The 26310-nt window shown below is 43.5% G+C and overlaps 2 protein-coding genes across 2 annotated transcripts; both read right to left on the minus strand.

Moving 5' to 3' along the window:
- Positions 1-22740: 22740 nt before the first annotated feature.
- Positions 22741-23441, minus strand: LOC131265743 (uncharacterized). Its single transcript, XM_058268049.1, has 2 exons — positions 23262-23441; positions 22741-23178 (listed from the first exon to the last, which is right to left on the minus strand). The coding sequence occupies exons 1-2, from the start codon at positions 23439-23441 to the stop codon at positions 22741-22743; spliced, it is 618 nt and encodes a 205-aa protein (XP_058124032.1).
- A 378-nt stretch (positions 23442-23819) lies between these two features.
- LOC131263430 (origin recognition complex subunit 4) lies at positions 23820-25327 on the minus strand. The gene is made up of 2 exons (XM_058265631.1): positions 25098-25327; positions 23820-25032 (listed from the first exon to the last, which is right to left on the minus strand). The coding sequence occupies exons 1-2, from the start codon at positions 25287-25289 to the stop codon at positions 23842-23844; spliced, it is 1383 nt and encodes a 460-aa protein (XP_058121614.1). The 5' UTR covers positions 25290-25327; the 3' UTR covers positions 23820-23841.
- Positions 25328-26310: the final 983 nt, after the last annotated feature.

The raw sequence follows: 26310 nt of genomic DNA on the forward strand, positions 1-26310 counted from the left end.
AAGAATTTGACGCTTTTAAAATCAGCGGCTGTTTGGTCAACATTCAGTACCAATTTTGTACTGCAATACCTTCTCTTACTCTTACTGTTTGCACTGCAATACAACTTCCTCTAATATTGATTATCATTTATGGTATCGTTTTAAACAAAAATCTTGGCATGTGTTTAAATATCTCTATCTGCTCTTTCTTTCAGCGTCGAGATCCGTTAACCGTTAAACAGTTTGCTTGCCTTTCTAAGAACTCTTGACGCTCAGCAAGAAGACACCTTTAGAGAAGTTGGTTTTTTCCTCTATCTCCTGGCTCCTTGAAATCTTTTATCTCGCCTCGATGTCCTCATCCTTCCCGTACAATATCTGCAAGGGTTTAAATCGAGCCGTCATCTCTCATGCTTGCCTGATGTCTCTATCAGCGACCAGCGACCTCCAAAACACACTCCCGAAAGCGTGTGCCACAAGAGCTGCTTGACACGGCAGCCCCAGACACGTGAACTCGTTGAGGTTCGATCTGCTTGAAAACTTCCACCAGCCTCGTTCGTCGAGTGAGCTGCCCTGAAGTGCGTGTGACGTGTAGTCGAGGGTGAAGAAAGTTGTTGACGGCAGTTGGGAAGTTCTTGCGCCTTGACGTGTAGCACATTTGAAGACAATCTGTTTGCCAAACAATGAAAGTCCACAAGATGATCTGAGAGTGCTCCTGGGGTTTTGATCGTTTCCATCGGTGTTGTGTGCTCTTCAGAGTGAATCGAGTGCTTGTTTTCAAGCAAGGTAGTGACCCTTCGCGCATCGACGAATGGGAGAGTTGGCATTTGTGTTTCTCTTCTTGCGGTTCATCCCATGCCAATAAGGTTTTTATCCAATAAAGAAAAATGTATGTCCGATAATTTACCCATCCTCAGCCAACCGGGTTAAGGCTTCCGATAATCCTACCGATCGCAGGACATGATAGACATGAAACTTCAAATCGAGCACGTCCGTGACACGGGGTAATGCCGCTAACCCGAAAGTGCCCCGAAAGTTTGTTTGTTGCTGGCGAGCCTTTGGTCCTTCATCGATCGCCCAAATACACATACACACACACACACACACCCAAACACGCTCCTCTTAATGGCCTTACGAGGTTAACCGATCTGACGGGGTCGGCTCATCCTTTGCCCCGTGCTCGGGACGCGGCTTGGCCGGAACCGAAGAAGATTATAGGGTCGCAACAGGAAGCGCACGGAAATCTCGTACGAATCTCGAACTTACGGCTCCGCTCCGCTAGGCTAGGCCTCGAACGAGATCAGTGCCTCGCCGACCAGAGGGGGAGGGCCAGGCCAGGTATCGCCGGCCCGGCGCCCGCATGTGGGTCACCCCAAACACCCGGTTGCTTCTCGCACGTTTCCATTCCACTCCTCCAGCGGAACATCAAACATGCTTTCATTCATCCAGAACTGCGAGCCCGGGATGAAGATGGAGTGTGTAGGAAGGAAAAGAAACATCCACTCCACTCGACGATGTGCGCAAATGTAGATCAATCTGTAGATCGCAAGCTTCAAAGCCGATTCCAACACCGACACCACCACCGGGATGGACCGAGTGACCAAAAGAAGAAAAAAAAAACCTCCCGCCGCACACTATCCCTTTCATCGTAACCGATAGGTCATTCGATCCTCGGGGAAAAGAAGAAAAATCGGGCGAAAACCCTGTACTGCCCGGGACGCTACGGTTGATGATAAATTAGCTTGTAACAAACTATGAAAAGATTAATGAGCATGTATTTGCCCTCCTTCTGCAGCATAGGTTTAAAATCGTTCTCGGTGCAGGTTCGGTTTGTTGGAACTAAAACTCTGGCCACTAATAAGTCTGTTTCATCACCGCATCGCGCCATTAGGCGGCGGTCATTGCACCGGAGCGGTTCATAAAAAATGTGTCTCCTAATTGAGCAATCATTTCATAGAACAGACTAAGCGATGCTTAAACGAAACAGATGAAACAACCTGTTTGTTTCATAGGTCAAATTCTGTGATGTTTTTAGAAATATTTGTTATGATTATTAAGAGCATTTACTATTTGATTTGATTGCTGAAGCCTATACTTGGAAAGTTCATGCTTGGTATATGAACGAATACCAACGATAAAAGAACTTCAATCCCTAAATAATCAAATCTAGGTTATTAGTCAATCAGTGTTCAGTATCCATATGTAGAAGTTATTATTATTAGCGTAGGATTATAGTTAATTAAATAAAATGTTCCACCCGAAGGATTCTCATTCCAGTCTATTTTATCTCTCAGACTACAAGAAACTTACTTCATGTTAATTGAAAAATATGATATAGCCAAATCAGCAAGTCAACCTTCTACCCACATAAAGATGTGTAGATGTAAAAATATATATAATTCATATACTTCTACTTCTATTACTTGATTTGTGGCTTAAAGAGCTTTGACTCTGTTCCATTTGATCCGTGTGTTTATTTTTTCATGAACTTCTCAAAATTTGAAAACAGTTAGGAAAAAGTAATCTGTACTATAAAAAAATGTGCATACAAAATTAATTCAAATCCAGTATTCTTACACTCTACAACAAACACACAAACCCAATTTAAGCTCATGAGCAATATGAACACAAATCAACAGCTGCGAAAAAGGGCTGTTTTAACGGATGTTTGGTACTTCGTTAGGTAATTGTCTTTACGCTTCGGTTTTCTATTTCTAGACCTTATTCTAATAAAAAACTGAAAAACTGAACACCAAATAGGACAATATATGTAGGTTTTCTAAGAGAAATTAACAAGAAAAACATAATTTTGTGGTGAAGTTTTTTTAAATAACTCAATCAGTTATTAAGAAAAATGATGAATGACCCAATATGATATCGTTGATTTCAATCGAAACCCAGCGTCAACTTTGTGTAGAACAAAACATTGAAAATAAGATATGTTATCGGTAGATGTTAATCTACCGATCAAAGTTCAGTTGGTTGAAACCTGCAAATAGTTTTAAAAAAAATGTCCCCTTAAAAGACGATGTCCTAATCCTCTAAACAGGCGATGACGATCGACAACTACCGAACGCATTCGCACGTTCGTCTTGCAATGTTTCATTCCAAACCAATTACAAACACTCGTTAACCTACCCACTTGCCTACTGCCGGGTCGATGTTGGGCACAGGAAAAAGGCAACAACAAAAAAACTACGCCAAGAAATTACTCAATCATCTGGTTGCGATCATCATAATTACGCTCATAAAATGTGTATGAATGGAGCAAACAATCTTCACCCCGACCTGGGGGCTCGACGACGCATAACTAAAGCGCACAACAACGCGTTCGTTAAGTGATTGTACTACATCGGTTCCTGATGCCCTCGGCTCTCTCCCCGGGCTCTCCCCTCCTTCTCCTAGTGTAGCCCGGGATCATTACGATGCTGCTTTTGAATGATCACGAATAATAAAAAAACAGGCACCCTCCGGTGGAGGAGAGAGGCAAAAATCGTTTAATGAAGTCCTGCGGCACCACAACAATACCGGGTGAAAAAAGAAACACACCCTCGTCGAGACAGTTTCGACAGCGTCCAAAACCCGGGGAGAAGTGGATAGACTATGGCCTTTCCTGTCCCCCGCCCAAACGAAGACCGACCGACGGACAGCTTCTTCTCGAGAAGGGGCTTCTAGGGCGCGTTTTTCTTTCTCGCCCTTCCGCACTATTTCTCCTAGGAAGAATAAAACGAGGCAAACACTCCACACACTTCCACTGCCACAAATCATATAAAACGCACCCAAATCAACTTGAAACAAATTTTCTTTCGCGGGCTTGCGGGGGCTAGCCTCCCGTTCGGGGCGCCGCGCGCTTTAGGTGGAAAAGGAAAGAAGTCAAAGAGAAAAACAACAAACCCCGACCGAAAACTCCCCTTTCTCCCGAGGCGACGGAAGAGGTGAAGATTCCGAAGACTGAGCGAACCACCAGCGAACGCGAGATTCTAACGAACGTGTCTTACCCGGGGTTGTTCTCGAGCTCTGTTCATTGTGATTTTTATTTCCATTCGGTTGGGAAGGCTGGCCGGGCCCGATGGTGTCCTGACGAATACCGTGGCGCCAGGCGCCGGTCTTTTTGCTTTGATAATTCCCCCTTGGGTACCGCGTTTTTCCCCAGCGCGTCCGTCAACGAACCGAACAGCATCCATTGCCCTCGCGCACGGTCATTTTACGGTCCAGTGTAGGCTTTGAGAACGACCAGAAGGAGCGTCAAAGGTAGGGAAATGCCCGCTGCACCCTGCGGGGGACGGTAAATCCTACAAATTTACCTACCGATCATTTCGTTCTTTTACACCTGGAGGGGCCGGTTCGGGTTTACTCCCCGGAAATAATCCCAATAAAAGAGACAGATTAACTCCACCGAATTTGTGTTACATTTTGTGCGAACACATCCAACCATTCAATTAGTTAATTGGAAACAAACAGACCAAAAACGTCCGAACGGCTTTTTGGTAGATATGCAAATTTTCCCTTTGCTCGATAATCATCCCTGTTAGAAAGTAAAATGTCTCACCTTCTCCGGTGGCTAACGCAAGCACCTTGACCTTGGGCAAAAACCCAAGGCGGAAAAAATGCTACTACTTGTGTTCGACCTTTAAAGGTTTTTTTTTCTCCGTCCATGTCCTCTCCCTTCGATGGGGAGGGAGGGGGGGACTCACGCCAAACGTTCGCTATTAGGCAGGCTAATGATGCTAATCTGATTAAGCGATCATACTACAATCGGGTATGTGTTTTCTTCCACAGCCACCGCACGGTCGAGGTAGCGTTGGTGGCCCGTTCCGTTTTGCCCGTTCCGACAAATGTCCCGAAGCCGGGAGGGAACGTGGTCCTGTGCGCCACGATCTATCAACCCCGATAAGACCCGTTGCTTTCGAACCGTCCGTGGATGAAGCTGAAGAAGACGAAGTCGAAAAGCACACGCGGGCGTCTCATCAGCATAAATTTCCATATGTTGTAATTTATATGATACTTACTAATCACAGTAATTTACTAGATTTAATTGTATCTCCAGAGTGCTACTGGTTCTGCTTTTTTCCAGCCCGTGCCCTTACCCTACTCGCCCCAGTGGGGAAGTTGGTAAGACACGGATACACACATACACACACACAGCCACAGCTGGGGCATGAAAATATTCCGACTCCGTTCCGTCGAAAGCAACCCCAAGCAGCCCAAATCTCGCCTAGTCATGCGCGCAGAGTAAAAGCTTAAGCTCGGACTCTCCACCGAGTCGTGGCCTTCGCTTCGGTGAGGCGCGATTGTGGGACGCCTGGCCGCAACCTGACCGCCCACTCGCGATCCGGGGTATCGATCAAAAACCCGGTAGACAACCGCGGGCTTGCTCTAGCGGCGTCCATTACCGACGATGGTCGGCGGGGCCGCCTAGACGAAAAAACCGCCCTCCGATCGAACCCCGATCGATCGTTCGCCGGATGGATGCTGATGGTTGGCTGCCATACGCGCGCACTGGCTGCTACTGTGCTGCTCCCATCCTTCATTTGCTGCGGCACTTGCCCGTGCTCGGAAGACCTAGATCGGGCGCGTCTGAACGCCCGCCCGTGTCCCGTCCGTCCGTCGCGGAACGAAAGACTTACCGTGCCCCATCATGCGAGATCGACAAGCGACGAACCTCGGCGTCTTGGAATAAAAACACGGGTAGCCGTTCGGTACTCGACAGCGCACGTAAACCCATCGCAACACGTCGTGGTCGACGCTGTCCCGCAGCCGTCGTTAGCCGCTGCCGTCGCTGTCGCACTTGGGAGTAATTTATATTTGTATGAATATTTATGGATAATTAAAATGGCTCCCTCGGCCGAACCCCCCGGGCGCGGGAGGGAACGGCAGAGCGTGTCCGGGGAGATGCGTGCGGGATGAATAATACGACCCAGGTGGAAGTAATTCATTCATATGTTTGGCACTTTGACGACCGAACCGGCGTAACACGGCAATAAATGGCCGCTCTTAAAGGGAGTGTTAAAAAAAAGGAAAAGAAATGCATTACAACGCGTTTGCTAAACAGAAGTCAAAATTCAACGCCCGAACTTCATTAGCGCGTTTTACGGTGCCTCCCTACAAGCAGCTCTCCCACTTTGACAGCAGATCCGTTGGTGCTGGAAAATGGGTGAAAAATATTCAACAATCAGTACGAAGGGGGGTGAAGCATTGTTTGAGACCTTTTAGCAACCGCACACCCAACGGCGAGGCTAACTTTCATGCATTAAAATTTTATCACTCCACTCCACCACACGGTGAAGGAACATCTCTTTTCTCTGCATAAACTATGTACAAAAAGTAATAATCAGTTGCATTTGGTTGTCGAAAACGTTGCAAAAGAATGCCTTGTTCTGTCGAGTGGAAATATTTGGAAGAATTTACATTTGCCAGAGGTCATGCAAATATGTTTAAGCGATTTTATGTTCATTCTTACGACAATTGACCTGATTTGGAAATGTGGAAAAAGACACCATAGCCGTTTTGTGTGTTCTTTTAACAACTTTTCGTTCTAATTTGACGCCGGATGGGAACTGGTCACTTTGAACAGGTGGAAGGAAATGAAGTCGGCTGCCAGCGAAATTCAAATTCGCTGATGAAAAAGTAAAAACCTTTGTGCTCCACTAATTTTGTTAAATCGTACCCTAAGACTGGTACAAAAATTATTAACTTTTGCAATGTCTTTCAGCAAAAGTTTTGCCATTCTTTCCACTCGGTATAATGATGATTCTAATTTGACGCAAAAAGTAACCGAAAAAGCCGTATTCCATTTGTAAAGGTACTAAAAAGGAAAATTTGATGGTTATACAGATCGTAAAATCAAACATGATAATGTCCGAAATTGATAAGTCAGGTTTGTCATAAATTCTAATACAATATATAGAGAACGACTATTTTCTTCAAAGAGTTTCATGTGTTACTTCGAGGCTTTGTTTTTAATCTCTTAAATCTCATGATATGTTAATCTCTTAAATCTCATGATATGTTTCTGGTCTTTATTATATTCATTTAGTCTAAGTTTTACGAAATAGAAACACACATTTATACTCTGCTGCAGTTAAAATATATTTTAAAGAATTTCTGAATACCTTGTTCGAATAAGGAATTCATTTTAAAGTTCCAGTTTTTCGAAGAAATGTTCATCAATAAATTTCCCTAATTTGTATTCCTTAGACAAGCTTCCTGTAGTTCGTAGAAACATAGTAACATGCTCAACCAACAAACAAGCTCAACATATTAAAAATAACGACGATAACTACCCCCGAACGAACGATGAGCCCGCCGGGCATTCTTCCAACCAAGCCTGCCCTGAAGAGATGAAAACCCGAATCCCGAAGCAGATCCATCCGTCCGTTTCCTACCAATCGGTCGGTCGAACCAGTTTGGCCGCGCTTCTCGGTTGTCCATTATAAATATGTATAAAAGTTCAAGCCGAAAAACCGTCACGCCCAGTGGCGCCAGCGAAAGGGTTTTCGCCGTTCGGGTTCGGGTTCGGACCGCGCCGCAGACAAACGCGACCGCGCGGCCTCGAACTGTCCCGGGGTGGACGAATTCGTGGCCGCCCCCGGCGAGATTGCTGGCGTCCGTTCTCTGGCCCTTAGTGGGTTTTCCCCTTCCTACCCACCTCCCCGGTTGGCTTTCTTTACTGGGGCCGACTTTCGGCCGGCGGATCGCGCATTAGACTTCTGTAAATCGGCCGCCTTTGCGACGCTACCGAGAACCGGAGCGAGATCCCCGCATGACGCATGGACGATCGCAGGACCCTTTTAAGTGTTCGGGCGGCGGATTTACCGTTACGGCGTGTACCAACACCCCGACCGATGGCGCGAGATGCGCGAGTGTGAATCCCATTTCCGGTGGGGCGGAATTTATCAATGAATTTCGATCATGTCACCTTTTCTTATGTTTTAGGCTGTTTTAGCATAATTTATGGAGATTCAGCGAACGGAAGACGAAAAAAGGGGTTCATGTTGGAAGCACATAAAAACCAAAGAAACAGCAAGGGATGGAAAGATGTTCGCGGAATATCCACACACACACACGGACACCCTTGTCCTAATGAGCTTGAACGTAAGAGCACCATAAAGCCGCATTCGCAACCGAGAGAACGCCACCACCGAATAACCGGAAAGCGGTCAGCTCCTAATTAAAAAATTAGAGCCCGGCGTTTCGTTGGCCGCGGCGCAAACCAAAGGCCACCTTTTTCGAGAATCACCGCGCGCCGGCTCGAGGGTAGGATAAATCAAAATTATTTCAAAATCCACGCCCGACCGACGGAAAGAAGATGTGCCACCAACAGCGCTTTGCGCCGGTCTCCGCCTTCCGTATCCTTAGGGGAAGGAACTATTGTTCGTTTCCTTATCTTTCGTCGCGAAAAAGAGGGCTTTGCTGCGTGACTTTATATCGCGTGATGTTTCGTGGGTCGTTTCGCAACGGTTTGTGATTGTCGTTTTGTTTTGACGATCGGTTTCTTTTGCTACAATTTGTTTCGATTTCTTTACAAGAAAATGAACAATATTTAGTGAGGTTCCTTTTTTCTACGCTCGAACCGATTATCTCAAGTAAAAATATAATTATTCCTCCTCCTTAAGCACTTGTTTATCTAACACAAATCGTTACGATCGCCATTAGCTTCAGCATTTAACGATCAATCGGAGGAAGGACCCATTTGGGCTGTTAACTCCACAGCTTCTTGAGAGGAGGTTAGAAAGGAGCCTATTTACAATCGTAAATAGTGGTTTAATGACTGCGAGAAAGATGCTGTGGCCAATTTCACCGGGTGTAACAAAAGGCCTATGGAAACGTTGTATGATCACCGGTAACATAAAATAAATTTGACGATCGTCCAGGATCAGCGGAACACGTTGCTCCGTCCCGCGCTCGTCCCGGACCTGCTTCACGGGAGGTATCCCGACCCGTCGATGATCTACGTTACATGCGTGACAAATTCCTGGACGCCCGTGTGTGCCTTTCGCCCGCCCCCGACTCGCCCTAACCTACGACACGATCCTGCGAGCTGTGAAGGCGTGCGGCTCGGAATGGGCTTCAAAAGAGCGAGCGAGGTGAAGCGTCACACCCAGAGAGACACAACGCCGAACCGCCGGAGCAGGGTGTAATCCCATTCGATTACAAATTATCGACCGTAGCCACCCAAACAGTCATAAACTGCCGTGAGGACGTAATATTTTACTTCGACCGCACGAACGCTGACCGGCTTTCCCGTTCAGTGCTCCGATCCGAGGCACCGAACTTTCTCATCCCTTTGGCAGCATCCACGCCTCTCCTTTCACGAGGCCGGTGTGTCCTCCTGGGAATGCAACGAAAAAGTGTCAGCGATCGATCATAAATGTATCGCCTGGGAGAGTCCTTAAAAGAATAATACAATATTTTACGGGTATTAGAAAGATGGTCTCTTCTCGTCCTTCTCGTAGTGAGAACGTTGGAAGAACCAAAAAATCGAACCGTCGGTTGAAAATCAGGATCGGTGCTCAACCGGGCATGTGTTGAAACCACCGAGTCGGCAAGGAACAGCTCGCTGGGAGGAGGAAGCATGAGCTTTCATGTTTTTCGTCCTTTGCCCGAAGAGGAACGGGGCAGGAAAAGATTAGCGGCGCTGGGAGAGCAGAGTGGAATAAAGGAAACAAAAACAACATCACACAGGGAAGGGAAACAACAGAAACATCAGAAAAAAACAAACCCATGGACGGCGCGACGTGCGTACTTGAGACATCTCGGTTTTCCGATAGCGATTCATTCCGCGCCGCTTGAGACGATGACCGAAAAGTAGATTAAGCTAGAAACCCATCCCAAGCCTGGGTAAAGGAGATGGGAAAGGAAGAAACCCGTTGGGATTGCAACAACACTTTAATCGGATTAGTGATGTTTTCCGGTGCTCAGTCCGTTATTGCGGGTTCTATGCCGTTCTAATCGTTCCTTGCGAATCCTGGCAAAGGAAGGCACGGGAATCCTTTTTGCTTTCGATTATCGGCAAGTGTCACTTCAATTTCAATGCTTAAAGACGGTCATAGTTGGTGGACCTCACAAGCAGTATGGTGTTAAAAGGTCCTGATAAAAAACGGTGAAACTAAGGAAGGATAAACGATCATCAACAACAAGGATCGTTAAACTTGTCGGTGTTTCACAGTATTGTTCTAATAAAAAAGACTGTCGATTTGGAAAATAGTATGTTTGATTACATGAAAAAGTTAGCTATGCAAAAGAGGATATATATTCCAAACAAGAAATAAACTAATTCGAACCGAGCCATATTTTGGAAACCCCTTGTAACAAAATACAACGCAATGTAAAATGTATTTTCATTATGATTTAGTATCATGATGTACAAATCATTCAACCTAGCTCAACAAAATAATTACACCTAGAGCTACCCAAAACGCCTTATTTGAATTTTGCTAGTATTCACAACATGTAATATGAAAAAAGATATGTGATCTTGTAAGAATTTACTTGAATCGAATGAGCTTTTCAAAAATATAATTATTTAAACATTTTAAACTTCATATACAGTGATTCATTCCAAGTAGTTAAACATTATCTCATATTTTCAATCATAATGTTTATGATTTACTTTTGCTTTGCAATTCTTAAAATCAAATTGTGTTAAACTTTTTGAATTTAAATAATAAGACGTGCGTGTTTTAAAGGCTACAGAATAGAGTTTTGTGATTCCTAATCAAATTCATGAATCTGAATGATTCTTTGCTTCGTTTTTTAGATTAATGAATCCCTAAGATTCATATTTGTTAAAAGAACAAAAAAGTACATATGGGAAGAGAAGCCTTTTTTCAGATTCATAAAAGATTTATTAAGGTTTTCAAAGATTCATAAACTTGTTTAGGTTTAAATCACAAAAGATTTATGAATTAGTCTGAATCTGATAAAAGATTCATATGAATGAATCTCGCATAAAGATTCATAAGACACAACACTTCTATAGATTTCTAATAAGTTTTTATTCCATTTTTTTTCTTACCCGGTTGACAGAAATTGACATTGTTGCTGGTACTATGTAGTTCCAGCAAGAGTCCCAGCAATCTGCCATGGAAAAACTTGCTGGTACTACATGACAGCTGCAAAAAAATTGAATTTTTGTCAACCGGGTATTCAATAGAAGGTAGCATTTAAAAATACAGTTGTATAACAAATCAGTTCACCTACCAGTAAGAAATCATAACCTTCTTGCTATTTTTTATACCTTTTTATTTGTTTTATGTTTACTTTTTTATTTTGGAAAATGAAACTGATATGTTTTACCTGTAAAATATTTATTCAGTTGTACAGAAAAAAACCACACTCTCTTGGTTCAACTGAACTTAAAGTAGATTCTTACCAGCATTCTACTAATAAAGAGGGGGTTTTATAAAACCCGGTGTGCTTTTGTGTAACCTTCGTCAAAGCATGCTTCGATGGCGCTGCGCCGACGGCTTCCACAACTGTCAACCTGTCACGCTGTAGCTCTCGGATAGAACTTTCCTTTTCTTTACACCCGCCCTAACGAAGGTCCAATACAGAGTCAAATATTAGTCCCTTCAATTAACTTCCTATTTTACCCCCGATCAGTCCGAATGCTAGACACTTTCTGACATCATCTCGCACGGACCGGTACCACCCGCGTTGGCTGATGTGGTGTTGATCCACCTGATGATCACCTGATGCATGCCGACTTCTAAGCGCGTTCGCCGACATCACTCAAACCCGATCGGGCCATTACAAAGGTGCACGAATAAAAGAATATCAATCAGTGCCGATTGCCGAACGCCTTGAAGGCCAAAGGAAAGGCATGATATGTGCCCTCAAAACGTGACTGAAATGGTTCGTCAAAGATGTCAAATGGCCACGAACGGAACACGCCGACGGGTGGCGCCATCATATGCCACGTAGAACTGGATCGCTTTCCACCGAGAACGCATAAAAGAAGCCGAATCGTGGAAGAGGGACATTTGTGTTCAACTATTTGTTCTCGTACCGCCGGGTGGAGTGGAAAAAATACGTTTAAAATTAGTCCTGTCAATCAATCAATCTCGCTCGAGGATCGATTTGCTGACCTGATTTTCCTTCATTACACCCAGGTTGACGATGGTTGTTTTCTTCGCAAAATACCTGCGACAGTTTTTCGGGAACACTTTTTCCCGGTTTAGAAGAGCCCTCTTGACCAGACGTTTTAGAGCAACCAAACAAAAACACTTGTTGCCAGCGTCAAGAGCATCGGGAACATTTTCCTCGCGGCAGGGAATCGGGTACCGTACCGAATGCTCCGAAACTTATGCTTGCGTATGCGCAAGTGTCTGTGCATGTGAACCGGATGGAAGGTGTTTGTGCGCATCCCCCGCAGATGTGAGACGGCCTGAACGTTAATCCGCACTCGAGGAACGGAGTCTGGATCCTTTCTGGAAGACTCCGGCCGGCGGGAGCTGCGTCAAGGATGGCGTCACGTCGAGTGGCCGTTGTGAATCTTCACATCTTAGCACCGAAAGAAAAACAGACCGGGGAAACGCACGGAGTCACGTCGGGATTGCTTTTTTAATATTGTTTTCTTACCGCTTTATTTCACTCTCCATCTCATCCGGAGTCCTTGGGCCTTTACCGCAGCACAAATCTACAAAGTCATTTCTGATTTTATGGGATTTGCTGACCGAAGCGAAAAGGGGATTAAAGGTTCGCGCCAAGAGGGGAAGAAAATGATGTTACGAGTTAAAGTTCAGGTACTGTCTTCAGGGCAAAATTACTCCGTAATTGATTGTTCGATGTGTAATACGCTAATGCACTTAAAAAGCTTTTTCTTTATAATACACCAGTAGTTCGCTTTAGTTTTACAAACAATCAGTTAGGTATATAAACTCTAGATAATTGACTAGATTATACAAAATCAATATAAATAACACTTTAAATCTTTATTAGTAGTATGTGAATTGTATGTGTTTATTTTAAATTTTCATATTTGTTACGCACTTCTACAATTTATTACAAGTATTTGTACCTCGCATGCAACCAATGTTAAAAGTATACCTCTTTTACAAGAAATGTTTCTTGTGAAAAAAATGTCGAAGAGCCAACCGTGGGTAATAAAAGTAAACGAGAGCTTTTTTCCGTAAATAAATGTTCGTAAAGAAAAATTCAACATGCAAATATGGTCGGGAATAGTAATTCTTTTTCATTTATAATCTATTTGACATTAAACAACCCTCGATTAAAAAAATAGAAGCTTCATGCCGAATCATTTATTGTACAATTAGTCAATTAACATGCAAATCTCTAGGGTTAAATGCTATCATCATCATCGTCATCACCACCAAAACGGTCACCAGAAGCAAGAGTACGCACTCATAACAATCAACGCAATCAACCGCAAAACGCATAAAAATGTTACACAAATTCACGGAATCGTCGTATTGCTGCTACACAAACCATGCCTGACCAGTGTAGTAATTATTTTATTCTATCAATCCTATGCTCCAATGTCAGGGTTCTTTTTAACCTCTGTTGTTTTTCTTCCCGGCGCTCTACACTGCTTCAATCGATTTAATGTTGATCGGGGGCCTCTGGTCCCTTTTAATCGAGTGTCCGAAGCCCGTTTATTTCTAGCTCCTTTAAGTTTTTCAATTAAAATGTACATGTTACGGAAAATAATGAGCGAACCGTTTTGTGCATATAAACGATCTTATTTAAATTTAACAACATCACATCGCCGACGCGAGGACGGGAGGTTGAAAGGGAAGGGCGTAGCGAAACGGTGTGAAACATCCATGCTGCCTCACCCCTTCGTCCTGGGGCTTGTAGTACCAACAACCCTTTCGCTGCGGTTTTATTCATTCGACGAAATCAATTTGGCTAATTTTGATGATCACCGAGCGTCTTCATGGGGTTGGTTTGAAAGGCAGCAGCATCAAGACGAGAGTGGAGAAATGATTATCCTGCTCGGCTGGACGAAACCAACCCAAATCGTGTCATGTCCTCCCGAAACCGGTGGACGACCGAAGTGTGATCATCGAAGGTTTCGCGGTTTGCGTTCAATGAACGAACCAAATCCTTGCTTTGAAGTAAACATTTTTGGCTACCAGCGATAGCAGCGCCAGCAGCGGAAGCGGCTCGAAGCTGTTTAGCCGAGACACACGTGTCAAAGAAAAAGGTAACCCTCGAATGCGTAGTGTTGCTTCAATAAAGCTATAATGTATGTAATTCAATAAAGTTAGCGTATTTTCTAATCGGAAGATACTTATTTAAGCCGCAACCAAGATGGCAATGTACGTAATAATCAATGTTTTGCGGAACTATGACACGTTGCATACTTTTACCAGTGTTGGCTTTGTTGTGTGACGATCAACAAAGTGTGTCTTCATGGAATTTTTTTCACAACAACTGGACAAACAATTTATAGAATCTGTTGTGATTTCGTACGTTTATGATAATGCTTGTCTTTGTATGTTTTACACTTTTCCAACGAGCAAAATCATAGTCGCTTAAACAAAGCTATGGTATTATTTTTTATCATCTCAAACGATCAATAACATTTATATTTTCATTGTCTGCTAAGCTCTCATCCCCTATCAGTTATGTGTATATTTAAAACATTGGCTAGGCTTTCCCAAAGCGTCGCGTGCCTTTGGGGGTTACATCAAATCTTGTAAAGTGAATTTTAATGCATAGTTTATTATTTCGCCATTTCGTTCATAATGTTTCCATTTTCGCAATCCTCTGGTAAGAGCCTTGGTATGCTATTTTAATACCAATAAGTGTGATTAAGTTCATATTTTACATTTTCCACCATTGTGTTGCCTTGTTTTGTTTTTTTAGTTTTCTTCTTCTTGTGTCCCACAAAAACTTCCTCCGGTCGTGCATCAGCGGCAAAACTACCGTTTGGTTGGCGTGATATTCGCTCGTAAACATCATCCAATCGTCCGGCCAACCAACAACCGTTCGTTTTTGTTGCCGTTTTTTAATGCTTCTGCTGTGCAGCGGCACTGGTGGACGCCATGGTGACGTTGGCTTTTAGTAAATCCTTTGCCGGGTGCGCCGTCGCATTGCAGGGTCGCACCGAGAGAGGGAGTTCGCCAGGTCGAAACGAATCAATATGAGTGCGAAAAGAAAACCTCCAAGACACACCATTTTACTGTTCCCGGTGTAAATGCGAGCCGGTGGCAGCAAGACTGCGGAAAACCGGTTCGGTCTGACATCGAATCGATGCAGATAGATAAATGTGCCTTCGGTACGTACGTGCACGACTTGAAGCAGTGCCACTCGCCGCCATCGCTCACCGTCGCTCGGTTCCAAGGTTCCAAGGTATCCAAGCGTCTTGAAAAGCATCCATTGGTCGATTCGCGACGGACGTTACTGCCACGGCCTTCCACTTCCTTGGCCGTGGTCTCCTTGCGTCTACGGAGGATCTTTCCTGGACCGGCTTCGGTTGGCAGCGAAGGTAATTATTATTTTTTCGCACCGCCATCCCACCCCACCGAGACCCGGAGTCCTCCAGAGACACGGCGCGCACGATTCCTTATCGTCTAATCGATGGACGACGATGGATACTTTAGCAGGATCTACGCACCAACGAAGGTGGAGTTGGTCCGGTAGTGTGCTATTTCTGCCAGGGATAGTTTTGCTCCTGTCTACTCCCCCCCGCGGGTACTTCGGCCATACATTGATCCATCATTCGTGCCTCACATTATTGGCCTCAGAACTTACGGCACACGCAAGGAAACAGCACGAACTTGTCAGGACCTACCGATGCAAACGCTTGAACCTGCATATATTCACGATTAGGCGTGACGTCTTGTTCGTTCACCAGTGTTTTTCGCCTCAAAAATGGCCGCAAATCTTACCCGGCCCGTAGATGGCCGGTAAACGCGCTGCACACACACCTGAAGGTCCCTTCGCTTGAAAAAAGCGATATGCTAATTTGTTTGCCCTCACCAGTTCCCTCCCTCCTCCCCAAAAAAGCGGGGAGCAAAGGGTTTGCCTCGGCTGGGCGTTACTCGTTTTAGCCCGAGCCTGCACACGAATATGTACGTGGCTACAGTTTTCCACTTCAGCACCTCGCAACAGCGGACGGGACTCGATCCGCTCCCGAGGCCCGAGGAGACCGTATCATTTACATATTTGATAAGACCTTTGCCTGCGTGTGTACCCACCCAACAATGCGCACTTGCAGTTGCGTACAACACCATAACCTCAAACGGCGCTCGGGGTAGGCGAAGGCACTGGTCGGAGGCACGTTTCGGAACTCCTCCTGGCCAATGGCCAGCGGTTGAGCAATTTATTATCGCTGGTTCCACTGTTCGCAAACGTCCAGCTCACAGCGGCGGACGTTCGCGGTTCAGGGTTTTCTACGCACGGGTTTTTTTTTTGTTTTTCGCTCCGAGATAAGATGGTGCTGATTAGATTTAGAGAATTTATGCTTGCAGCACGGTTTCTGGTTGTTGGCGCACGGTTTTCTCGCTCATGGCGTCTCGATGGCGTTGAAATGAAGTTCAACAACACGAGTTACGAAATATCTGATATGAGAAGAGATTGATTAAAAAGTTAATTCTAATGAAAAACAAAAATTGATTTTAAAACTTTAAGCATTATAGCACACGTTCAACATCCACAATGCAACCAACGTTTAGGAAAAAAAATTAGAGAAACATTTTGTTGTTGAGCTTCTATTTTCTTATACGTGTACAAATCAATGTAATTCGAGATTATTCTCTAGCATCAGCATAATCGTGACTTTATTTCCTAAATGTAAGGGGAATGCAGTGCATATTGTACGTTTGAGAGGTGTTCTTCTTATAACATTGATTCAGAAATCTTACATAAAACAGAGCATAAAAAATGTGCGGTTAATATTGCAGTTCCTGATTGAAATTTAATTAAATACTATTCTAAATTAATACGTGCTCAAAACGTCCTTACAATGGTCCTTATCATTGTGTTATTGTAAAATATAATAATTTATTCCAGCTATCCTCTTTTCTAGCAACAAATGTCAGCTATAATATTGTGTTTTCTTTTGATATATGTAAATGAGTTTACTTAAAACATATCAAAATATTATTTTCAGTAGAAAAAAGCAACATCTGATTAAGATAGGATTAGATGAAATATCGCCCGGCTTGTTTGTGTTTTCTAAATTATATTGCTACATAAGTTAGCCTATCAAATGACCAAAGAATTCAATGTTATAAATAATAAACAAATGCTAATGAGAATGAAAGCCATTTATTACCCGGTTGGTTGAAAAAACCACGAAGGAAAAAAGCTTCGTTTTTTATGATGTTATTTTTCTGAAACACTCTTCTTTTCTCTTAAACAGATCAATCAAAGAGCATCTGAATCACTACAGATTGGCAGATCACCTGTTTAATCATAATCTACACAGAAACGGTTTTGAAGCTTATCTGGATCTCATCTTTCGAAATCGATATAAATATTCAACTTATGCTACTCCCTCGAAGGCCGCCGAACGTCGGGTTTAGTGCTGAAATGAATGCAAATATTTATAATAAAAACTTTTCAACACCAGCCCCGCCCGTTCGACTTCCGAAAAGGGGATAGTCTCTTCCCTTCGAACTGAGCCATCGTGCGACCGAAAGTTGGAAGAAAGCATACGTTTTGCATTCATCATTGGCAGCCGGGCGGTTTCGTGTCCGAAAACCAAACTTCTGCCGCCGAACCGATGCGGAACACGCCAATTTGCAGCACTTTCTGGGAATCGAAACGAAAGGATAATGATATGCTGCACCGGCATTCTTTTGCTACTCATTTCGACGGTTTCCCTTTCCCGGGCGACCTTCGGCGATGGTTGGCCGAAGCAGTAACAAACTGCAGATTGGGACACGAGAACAAAAACCAAACATCTCAACCAGATTTCCGGACTAAAAAATCGACTTGTGTAGCTTGTCTAGACAAGCAATTTGACATGTTTGGCAGTTTTGAATTTGTTTTGCATTTTTTGTTTTATCGTTTTGAACCTCTCTCGACAAACGTTAGAAAGAAAAAGATTTTCTGACCAATGCTACTTCAGCACCGAAAAAGAACCCATGTTTTTGAAAACTTTTCAAATTGCTTCAACATTCTTAATTATGCACATTCTTCTGCATGTAAAAAAAAACCTTTGTTCGTTTGTAAAGTTTGTCTTTTCCCGCATGTCTTGTTGCGTTTACCTTTTCCCCCTTCCACACTAAAATTTTTCGTAGTTATCATATTAACAAACATGTCGAAAAACGGATGTTGATATCATGTCCGAATACAAGCTGTAAATAATGCTAGTGGTTTACTATTATCAAAAGGGCATAAAATCATAGGTTACTCTGGCACTTGCACCATGGCATTACCCTTTAAATCTATCGTATTTTAATTAATTAAATTTACCAATAATACCACCGACACAATTCGCCTAGGATTTACACATTTTCACGTTCTCCCTTTTTTCCCCGGTAATTGAACCGTTTAAACCAACCTACCTCCTGAGGGTCTGCTTGTATTTATAGACACGCATTTTTCTTTCCTTTCACAACCTTCGAACCTCGTGGAAAACTCGGCATGCCAATTGCCAGCTGAAGTGAAGTGTGCCACACGCTGTTCCTCAATAGTACCATCATCATCAGTCTCATCAGCAACTGCATCATCAGCATCACGAACAACTACCCGATCGGTAATGATCTGATTGTCGGCATCATAACCATCATCGTCGTCAATAGCCTCGTCATCGAACAACTATCATTGCACCTTCCCGAGGAACCATAAACTACGACACGCCACTGACGCTCCTTTTCTTCTTCCCGACGAAGACTTAACGCCGGCTTACCATAAACGGAAGCCCCACACAACAGCACCGAGACCGCCTGGTGCCCACCAATTCCGGCGTAATCACATTCAATTTCGTACTAATAAATGTCCATCGTTTGGCCCTAAATGGTGGTCATTGGGCGTTGGTAAACCGTGCGGCCGCAAGGTGATGAAAAATAAAACAACAACAAAAAAAAACAACATAAACAAACGGGGAGGAAAAACATAAAATGAGCTGCCTAAACCGCGTATTAAGCATGCATATTACCGGTAATACCGCAGCGTAAAGTGCCTTTTTAACGGCACTCAACACAACGCCCAATGGTACGGACGCTAAACGATTGTTTTGGGAGGTTGTCGTGTCCTGTGCAGCTGTGGATTTCGAGATCTTCGCTCCTCTACGAAGGGTTAAAGGGGTCTTTATTTATTTCCGGAACCGACCGAATTGATTCCTGTTTTGCATAATAAACTCATCACATGGGGGAAGACGTGTGCCGCAGAAACAAAATAAGAGAGTTGATGTAGGAAACCACAAGAAATGCAATTGCATGTAATTGTTATTAGATCAATCAAATCATGCCAATCAACGTGACAGCGGGAAGAAGAAAATGAAAACATAAGCACCTCTCCCGAAAGAGTGTTTTTCTTCCAAAAAATGCCTCCTCGAACAGAGGTACAGGAAATCGACACGCGATCCAACATGACGATCGTCAATGTCAGAAACGTGAGCTGGCGTTGTTTTACTTTTCCTCCTTTTCCTCGTCTTATCGACTTTTTCTGCTGTTTCTGCTGTGTTTTCCACAACCGTTTCCACGGCAACGGCACCGTGATTGGTTGATACGGTCGCCTTCGGTGAATTTAGCTCCGCCCCATTCCGTTGGGAACGCAAGCGAAATGGAGAGTTGTTGGAGTAAATGTAAAGGGGGGATAGTGGCAGTTGCTGGAAGGGAGAGCAGAGGTAAACCTTTTGCTGTTTGTTGCCTTTTGCTATCTTAAAGCCTCGCCATGGGCGCTATATTCCATCGGACACTATGGTTGCTTTTCTTGAGACGTGCTAAAAATTCTTTGATATCGATCGGATTGTTATTTTGTATTACATTCGTGTATTTTGTTTTAAAAAAATCTGGTCGACTAAAAGAAATCGTTTCCGACAGCAACCATATATTAACAAGTTTTTTATTCAAAGTACTTTATGACAAATATTTAATTATTCAAGACCATATCGAAATTTCCTGATACATCCAAATATATCAAAATCTTCTTTATACAGATTGTGTTTTTGAGAAATATGTTCATACAATTTGTTTTTTCGTCAAATAAATTGAATTTGGATATATTAGAAAACCTCAAACATGAAAACGATTCGATGATCAATTATCACCAGATTGCAACTTTTACAAGGAGCGTTTTGAATTATTTTAACAAAAAATCGAGCTAATTTCTTTGTGTAAACTAACTTAAACACGAAGATACGAGTGTGTTTTTTAACATTTCTGGTTATGATACTATATTACTGTTATTCAATGGAAGGATGGACATAGTAAGAACTCTAAAATTAATGTTTTAATGAACCGTCGTTTCTTATTCACAAACTTAGTTGCATTGTGGATCCATAATGTATGATATTATGAATCTTGAATGCTTTGACAAACTTCGTACCAACCCTTAATTTTAGTTGAACTTTAAACTCTGTAAAATAAGCAAAAGGCTTGAATGGAAAAATGTGCAAACAAGTAATGTTTAATGGTCAAGTAAAAAGTTTTCATTAGCGATTAAGCTCTGTGTTGTAGAACCAAACGTAAATTAAACTCATCAATCATCAATTTTGGTTTTCAATATGTAGTCAATAATAGCTTCCATACATACAATATATTCAGCTTGGTCCAATTTTAAATGATTCTTAAATAATAAATAATGATCGTAAATAATCTGACCGATTGTGTTCAAGATGGCTACTTTTAAAGAAATTATTTGATGTATAAGTATTTCAAATACTAATCCAACCAAAAAATGTCCTTATACATCACGGAAGGTTGATGATTCAAGGATTTTTTTTGCCTACTTCGAGTGACCTCAAGGGTATCTAGTACGGGTCTGGGCCACTTCAAGGCAATCGGTCAATTGCTAACATTCCATCTCGAACAGAAACGCGGACGAGAGGGATCCCCGTGACAGCTGTCACATTTCACGGTTAGTCGCGGGGGTATAGGATGGTAATTACAAAATCAGTGCCCCACGGCAATACCGAGAACTTTTTTTCTATTTTCTTTGCATTCCCTACAACAGTTGTGAGACGGAGGGAAAGGGAGAACCACGACGGCCAATTATAGACCCCGGCAGTCGTCTGGTGACCGCGGCAGAGTGGCCATTTGCCTGCGGGGTTCCTCCGTTCGCAGCGGAGTGGAGTCTACCCGGGCTGGTAAGTCCGCCATTTTACGGTATTCGTTGGTGCAATGAGGGAGCTAGAAGGGTATAACGAACGTCCTGTGGTCACTGCTATGCGGTCCCAAACGTACCCTCTGGCGACGGAGTTCGCTTCTCCGTTATCGAAGCGAACGCATCGATATCGGCATCAAACGTACGTGAGTCGATGACAGTGACACTTTGGTTGTTCCCCACCGAGGGGGCTGCGGAAGTAAGGGGAAACAAGGCTGGTTGTGGCCAACACATATGACCACCAGAAGACGACGGACCCCGCGGCTAAAGAACGAGGAACAAACGAGCCAATTTTCTACGCAAAACTGACGTTTTTTGTTTGGTCGACATTGCTTCCATTTTCCTTGTTTTAATTTTTCATTCCGTATGCTTTCCTTACCCCTTACGAAGGTTTGTTATGCAAATTTGTCGCTCTTTCTGGTACATCGGAGTATCACAAACCCATCGCCAAGGGAAACCCAATCTATTGATCGACGGCTTTTAAGCAGGGGTCGGCATACTATGACCATATCGATCCTTCTATCTGATGTTAGATCTTTTGAAGTTTTAAATATTTCTATCATATATTATATGTTTAGGGTCTAGGTTCCCAACTTGCCCCTTTTTCTAAGCATGCAATTTTTACTTTTGACGCGAGTTTTACAATTGATTCGTTTTACTTAGCGAAACTTTGTTATCATGTTCAAGTGAGTTTTGCATGAAGAAAAATCCACAACTGAAAAGGCCTGATACAACCTAAAAGATTTTCATAAACTGCTCTTTTGTCATGGTTATATAGCTTCCAGCATTATACAACGATTCTTCCAAAATTTTCGGAATGTACTTTATGCCCCTTCAATGAGCTAATACTAAAAGTTAAAGCATCTAAAGTCGTAATCAATACTGTGGTTTGAGCATAAGACCACTATCTTTAAATGTTGCTGAACCCTGCCGGCGGCAAAAAAAACATGATTCTCATTTCAATTCCATCTACTGTTGTACGATGCCGACTTTCAAACAGATGGTGAATAATTTAGCATCGAATTTGAAATGCAAACGTTCGACGAATGATGATGCAATGACTTGTGAAATTAAGGTTGTAGATATGCAGTATGCTTATTTATTTAAAACATGTTTCGAAATGAGACCTTCTATGAAAAAACTCGACATGTGTAATGCCTGTTTGTAAGAGATGTTTTGGAATTGGATCCAGGTGAATGCAAAGTATACCACATTTATTAAACGTATGTTTCTCGATAGGAAGAATTTAAAATAATTGTTTATGTAAGATTCTTGGGTTTGTTGCCTTTTCACTGCAATGGATTAAAACCGGAAAAGACATGCGCTTCCAAATGCTCTAAGAAACATGGCACAAGTTAATGTAATTAAGAAACACCTAAACAACGACTTTCGGCATCATTACCTCCATCCGCTAATCCGTATCTGTTTGTTCGAATCGTCCCTGAATTGTTTCAATAGAGTATATAAAGTATCCTGTGGAGGAGTTTGTCCTGTTTCGGGCGGTGGGGGAGTGAGGTCTCACTGCTGGTACTCGATACGTTCCTTGTTCGGATCGGCCCGATCCAGGCGGTACATGTACGCCCTGCTTCCGGCCACATTAAGCTCGTTACGATCCATCGGTACGTACTGTACCTGCTCCTCACCGTGCTCCCCCAGCATCTTCTTCAGCTGCTGTACCTCCTTGTCCCGGGCGAGCGATTCTAGCTTCCGCATCAGCTCCGGATCTTCTTCCAGCGCCTCGTCCAGCACCTCCCAAGAGATAAACTTCAGATCTGACCCAAAGAACAGATCGTCCGATAGGATATCGATGATGTGGTTCAGGTCGAGCGGACGGATCTTTTTGTAGGACTTGCTCGAATCATCCGTCACCATCGTTGCCGCCGGGTGGCGCTTGACGGTCTTCATGTACCGCTCGAACCAACTCGAACCACTCTCCTCCGGTGATGAGCTTTCCATCTGACCAAGGAGGAACACATTGTGTTGGTTATTAGTCCCAATATACTGTATTTATGTTGTGATTTTTCACCACTTTCCCTTACGTGATAACCTCCAGCGCGTCGTCCAATCCGAGGAACACTTTTCGACTGCTTGAGAAAGAAGTTCTCCAGATCACCCCGACGTCCGATTCGGGGTACACTTTTGGAGAGTTTGATAAAAAATCCGGGCGATTCACCGCCGAGTGCGTAGCAAATAAGACCGAACAGAACGAACAGTTTCATGACCGGACGCTTAAAGGGGACAATCGTTTGGTGGGTTAGCTAGGAAAGGTATAACAGCAGACTATTCCCCCAATTCCGCCGGAGAAGTCTTTTTATATGATCAGCGTTCGAATGCCGTTTCGGGTGGACGAGACATTTAACACGCCCGCATTGGAAATATGCAATGCAAATGAGTACAAATGCAGCTGTGCGCTCGTTGCATTAACCTTCCAGTTGGTTGAATCGTTGTTTTGTGATGTGTTATCGATTTTCCGACTTTGGCCTGCCCAAAACTCCTATTGGAATCCGTTCTTTCTAGCATGTTCGATACAGGAAATGCAATTTATGACGCTTAAAAAATATATTTTCGGCTTAAAAATGCTTACAATTGAGAAAATACAAATCATAAATAAAACACACTTTAAATTAACGAACTTTGCGCCCACTGCTTAATCTCGGTTGGCAAAAACTGCATCTTTAGCACCGCCTGGCTAATTTGACCGTACGTCAACAGCAACCGATGCAGCTGATATTCCTTCAGCACCTTCGAACCCCCAACGCCCGTCATCGGTACAATCAGTTCAAGATTTTTCAAATGCTCAAACGCCTTCAATGCGACCGACCGCTCGATGTTCTGCATGGTGGAGCTGCTATTGGCAAACTTGCCGTACCGTGTGAGGATCATCTCGAAGTTGAACGGATCCCGGTCGTAGATTTCCGAGTGGTGCTTCATTGCGATAAGCAGACACACCTCGAGCACGGATAGTCCCGCCACAAGGGCTACCTTATCGTCCGACTCGTAGCTTCTGCCCAGCTCCTGAATCGACTCGACAGTAATGGCCTGTCGTTTCTCGTCCAAACTGTTGACCAACTCCAGCAGCAGCATTCGAAAGGGTCCTTCTAGCGCGTCGTAATCGTATATGTTTTTCAGAACCGTTTTAACGGTAGGGTTCTTTGCCAACGCATCAATGTGTCGATTCCATTGGGTGACCCACTTTGGGCCGAAGCGGTAGAGCTGCAATGGGTTGAAAAGATTCCGGACTAAAACAAGCTCATCGTTATGCAGTGCTTCCTTCGGAATCGGCGTGTAGGTTGCGTCCATCCGCCGAAGCTGCTGTTCCGTAGGAAGCTTCAGCAAGTCGGCAAACAGTTGTACCCTTCCGTCAAAATCGTCCTCCGCTGGGAAGAGAAAAATCTGTCGATGGGAAAAGCGGGACTTTACTCGCTTCTCTAGCAGTTCGATCACATCCAGCCGGGCCGTGATGCCGACGACGCATATGGGGGCCTGGGCGGACTGTGCGACGTCGAACAGGTTGTACAGCAACGTTTGGTTGTGGTGCGAACAGAACAGATCGAATTCCTCCAACAGAAAGATGACGCTTTTCGATTTCTTTCGGTCACCCGCCTTTAAACACTCCAGCAGGAACGCCAGGTTCTCGGCGAACGATCCAAACACTTTACCGTCGACCGCGTTTTCCAGATTCATCTGTGCGGTGGCCGATTTCAGTGCCTGCCGGTCGTCGGTGTGTATCAAACCGTTCAAATAGACGATCAACGTGTTCCGGTGGAATGTTTGCTGAGGCAGCAATTCGGCCAATACGGACGTTATAAGCTGAAATAAGTAAAACCATTTCATTGGCCATACCACAGGATAATTTGCTCCTTTGAGTTACTTACGGTTGTTTTTCCACATCCTCTCGGGCCCAAAAGCAACACGCTGTTCGATTCACCTAGTTCCGCGGTTCGTTGCAGTAAATCTCTGATGTGCTGCCGTTCAGTTTCATATCCGTGAAACGACGCACGATCCGTAAGAAGACGTGCCTTGATAAATTTGCGAGTAGTATCGACTTCACTATGTAAAACCGGCATCACGCGATTGTTTCGGCTTTTAATTTCAATTCGATGAAATTCCATTGATCCATTGACAACACAATGTAAACACAAATTCCGCCAAAACAGCGTAAACAACCGTGGTAGTGTTGGCAGAATCGAGATTTCGAAGACTTGAAGATTCGATCCCTAGACGCATTCCAATGATTTGGAATCCCTATCTGATAGATTCCAAAGATTCGAATCCGATCTGACGGTTTCAAGATGATTGAATACTGAATCCAAGTGAATAGTGTGTATTTCTCTTGGGCGGATTCTAAAAATGTAATTAAATTGGGAGTCGAATCAGATTTGATTTGCTTGGGATTCGTATAAGATTTGATTTGTTTGGGACTCGATTTGATTCGGTTCTGACTTGATCCTAAACTATTTGAATCGACTCACAATGATTCGAGTGGAATTACCCAACGAGAAATTTTGGCGTCATTTTGATGTAAAAGAATTCTCTTGAGAACTGATCGCTCTTCTTTTCAGAAGTGTTTTACCCCTTCTTTTGCAGCAGATTTCCTATGCAATTTTGGATGTAAAACACTTCTGAAAAGAAGGGTAAAACAATTCTCTTGATACTTGCGGGACACCGCAAAAGAGAACTGTTTTGACAACGTGACTGTGCAACGTGTTTATAACACCTATTTCTGGCTATACGCGTAAAAAACGTATACCCATTCGTAGTAGATTATATGAGCTGGGTTCAGGATATCTTTTCTTTCCCATAATAATTATTTTCATGCAGGAAATATTTTTGATTGTTTTATTATTTTGATACATCTATAATATTATATATATATCGTCCGGTTCGGTAGGCAATCAGGGGAAATGTTCAGAAATCGTCCGACGCCTCCTCTGGTTCGTGCTGGCAAACAGCGACCACGGATCGTAGCAGGCTCCTTCGATGTACGATGTGCAACACCACTCCGTCATGCCCATTGAAAACACGTAGAATGCATTCATGTTTATTTCAAGCCGCTTCTTCCTCCTTGTCGAGACACTGAAATGTGTG

Source organism: Anopheles coustani, chromosome 2 (assembly GCF_943734705.1).
Source record: "Anopheles coustani chromosome 2, idAnoCousDA_361_x.2, whole genome shotgun sequence".
Taxonomy (NCBI): domain Eukaryota; kingdom Metazoa; phylum Arthropoda; class Insecta; order Diptera; family Culicidae; genus Anopheles; species Anopheles coustani.

What these genes read in the sequence shown, in the direction of transcription:
- LOC131265743 (XM_058268049.1), bottom strand. Translation starts at nt 23,441, where the DNA reads ATGAAACTGTTCGTTCTGTTCGGTCTTATTTGCTACGCACTCGGCGGT. An exon ending in GACGCGCTGGAGGTTATCAC is followed by an intron (nt 23,179 to 23,261) that starts GTAAGGGAAAGT and finishes CTCCTTGGTCAG; the next exon opens with ATGGAAAGCTCATCACCGGA.
- LOC131263430 (XM_058265631.1), bottom strand. Translation starts at nt 25,289, where the DNA reads ATGCCGGTTTTACATAGTGAAGTCGATACTACTCGCAAATTTATCAAG. An exon ending in GAGGATGTGGAAAAACAACC is followed by an intron (nt 25,033 to 25,097) that starts GTAAGTAACTCA and finishes TACTTATTTCAG; the next exon opens with CTTATAACGTCCGTATTGGC.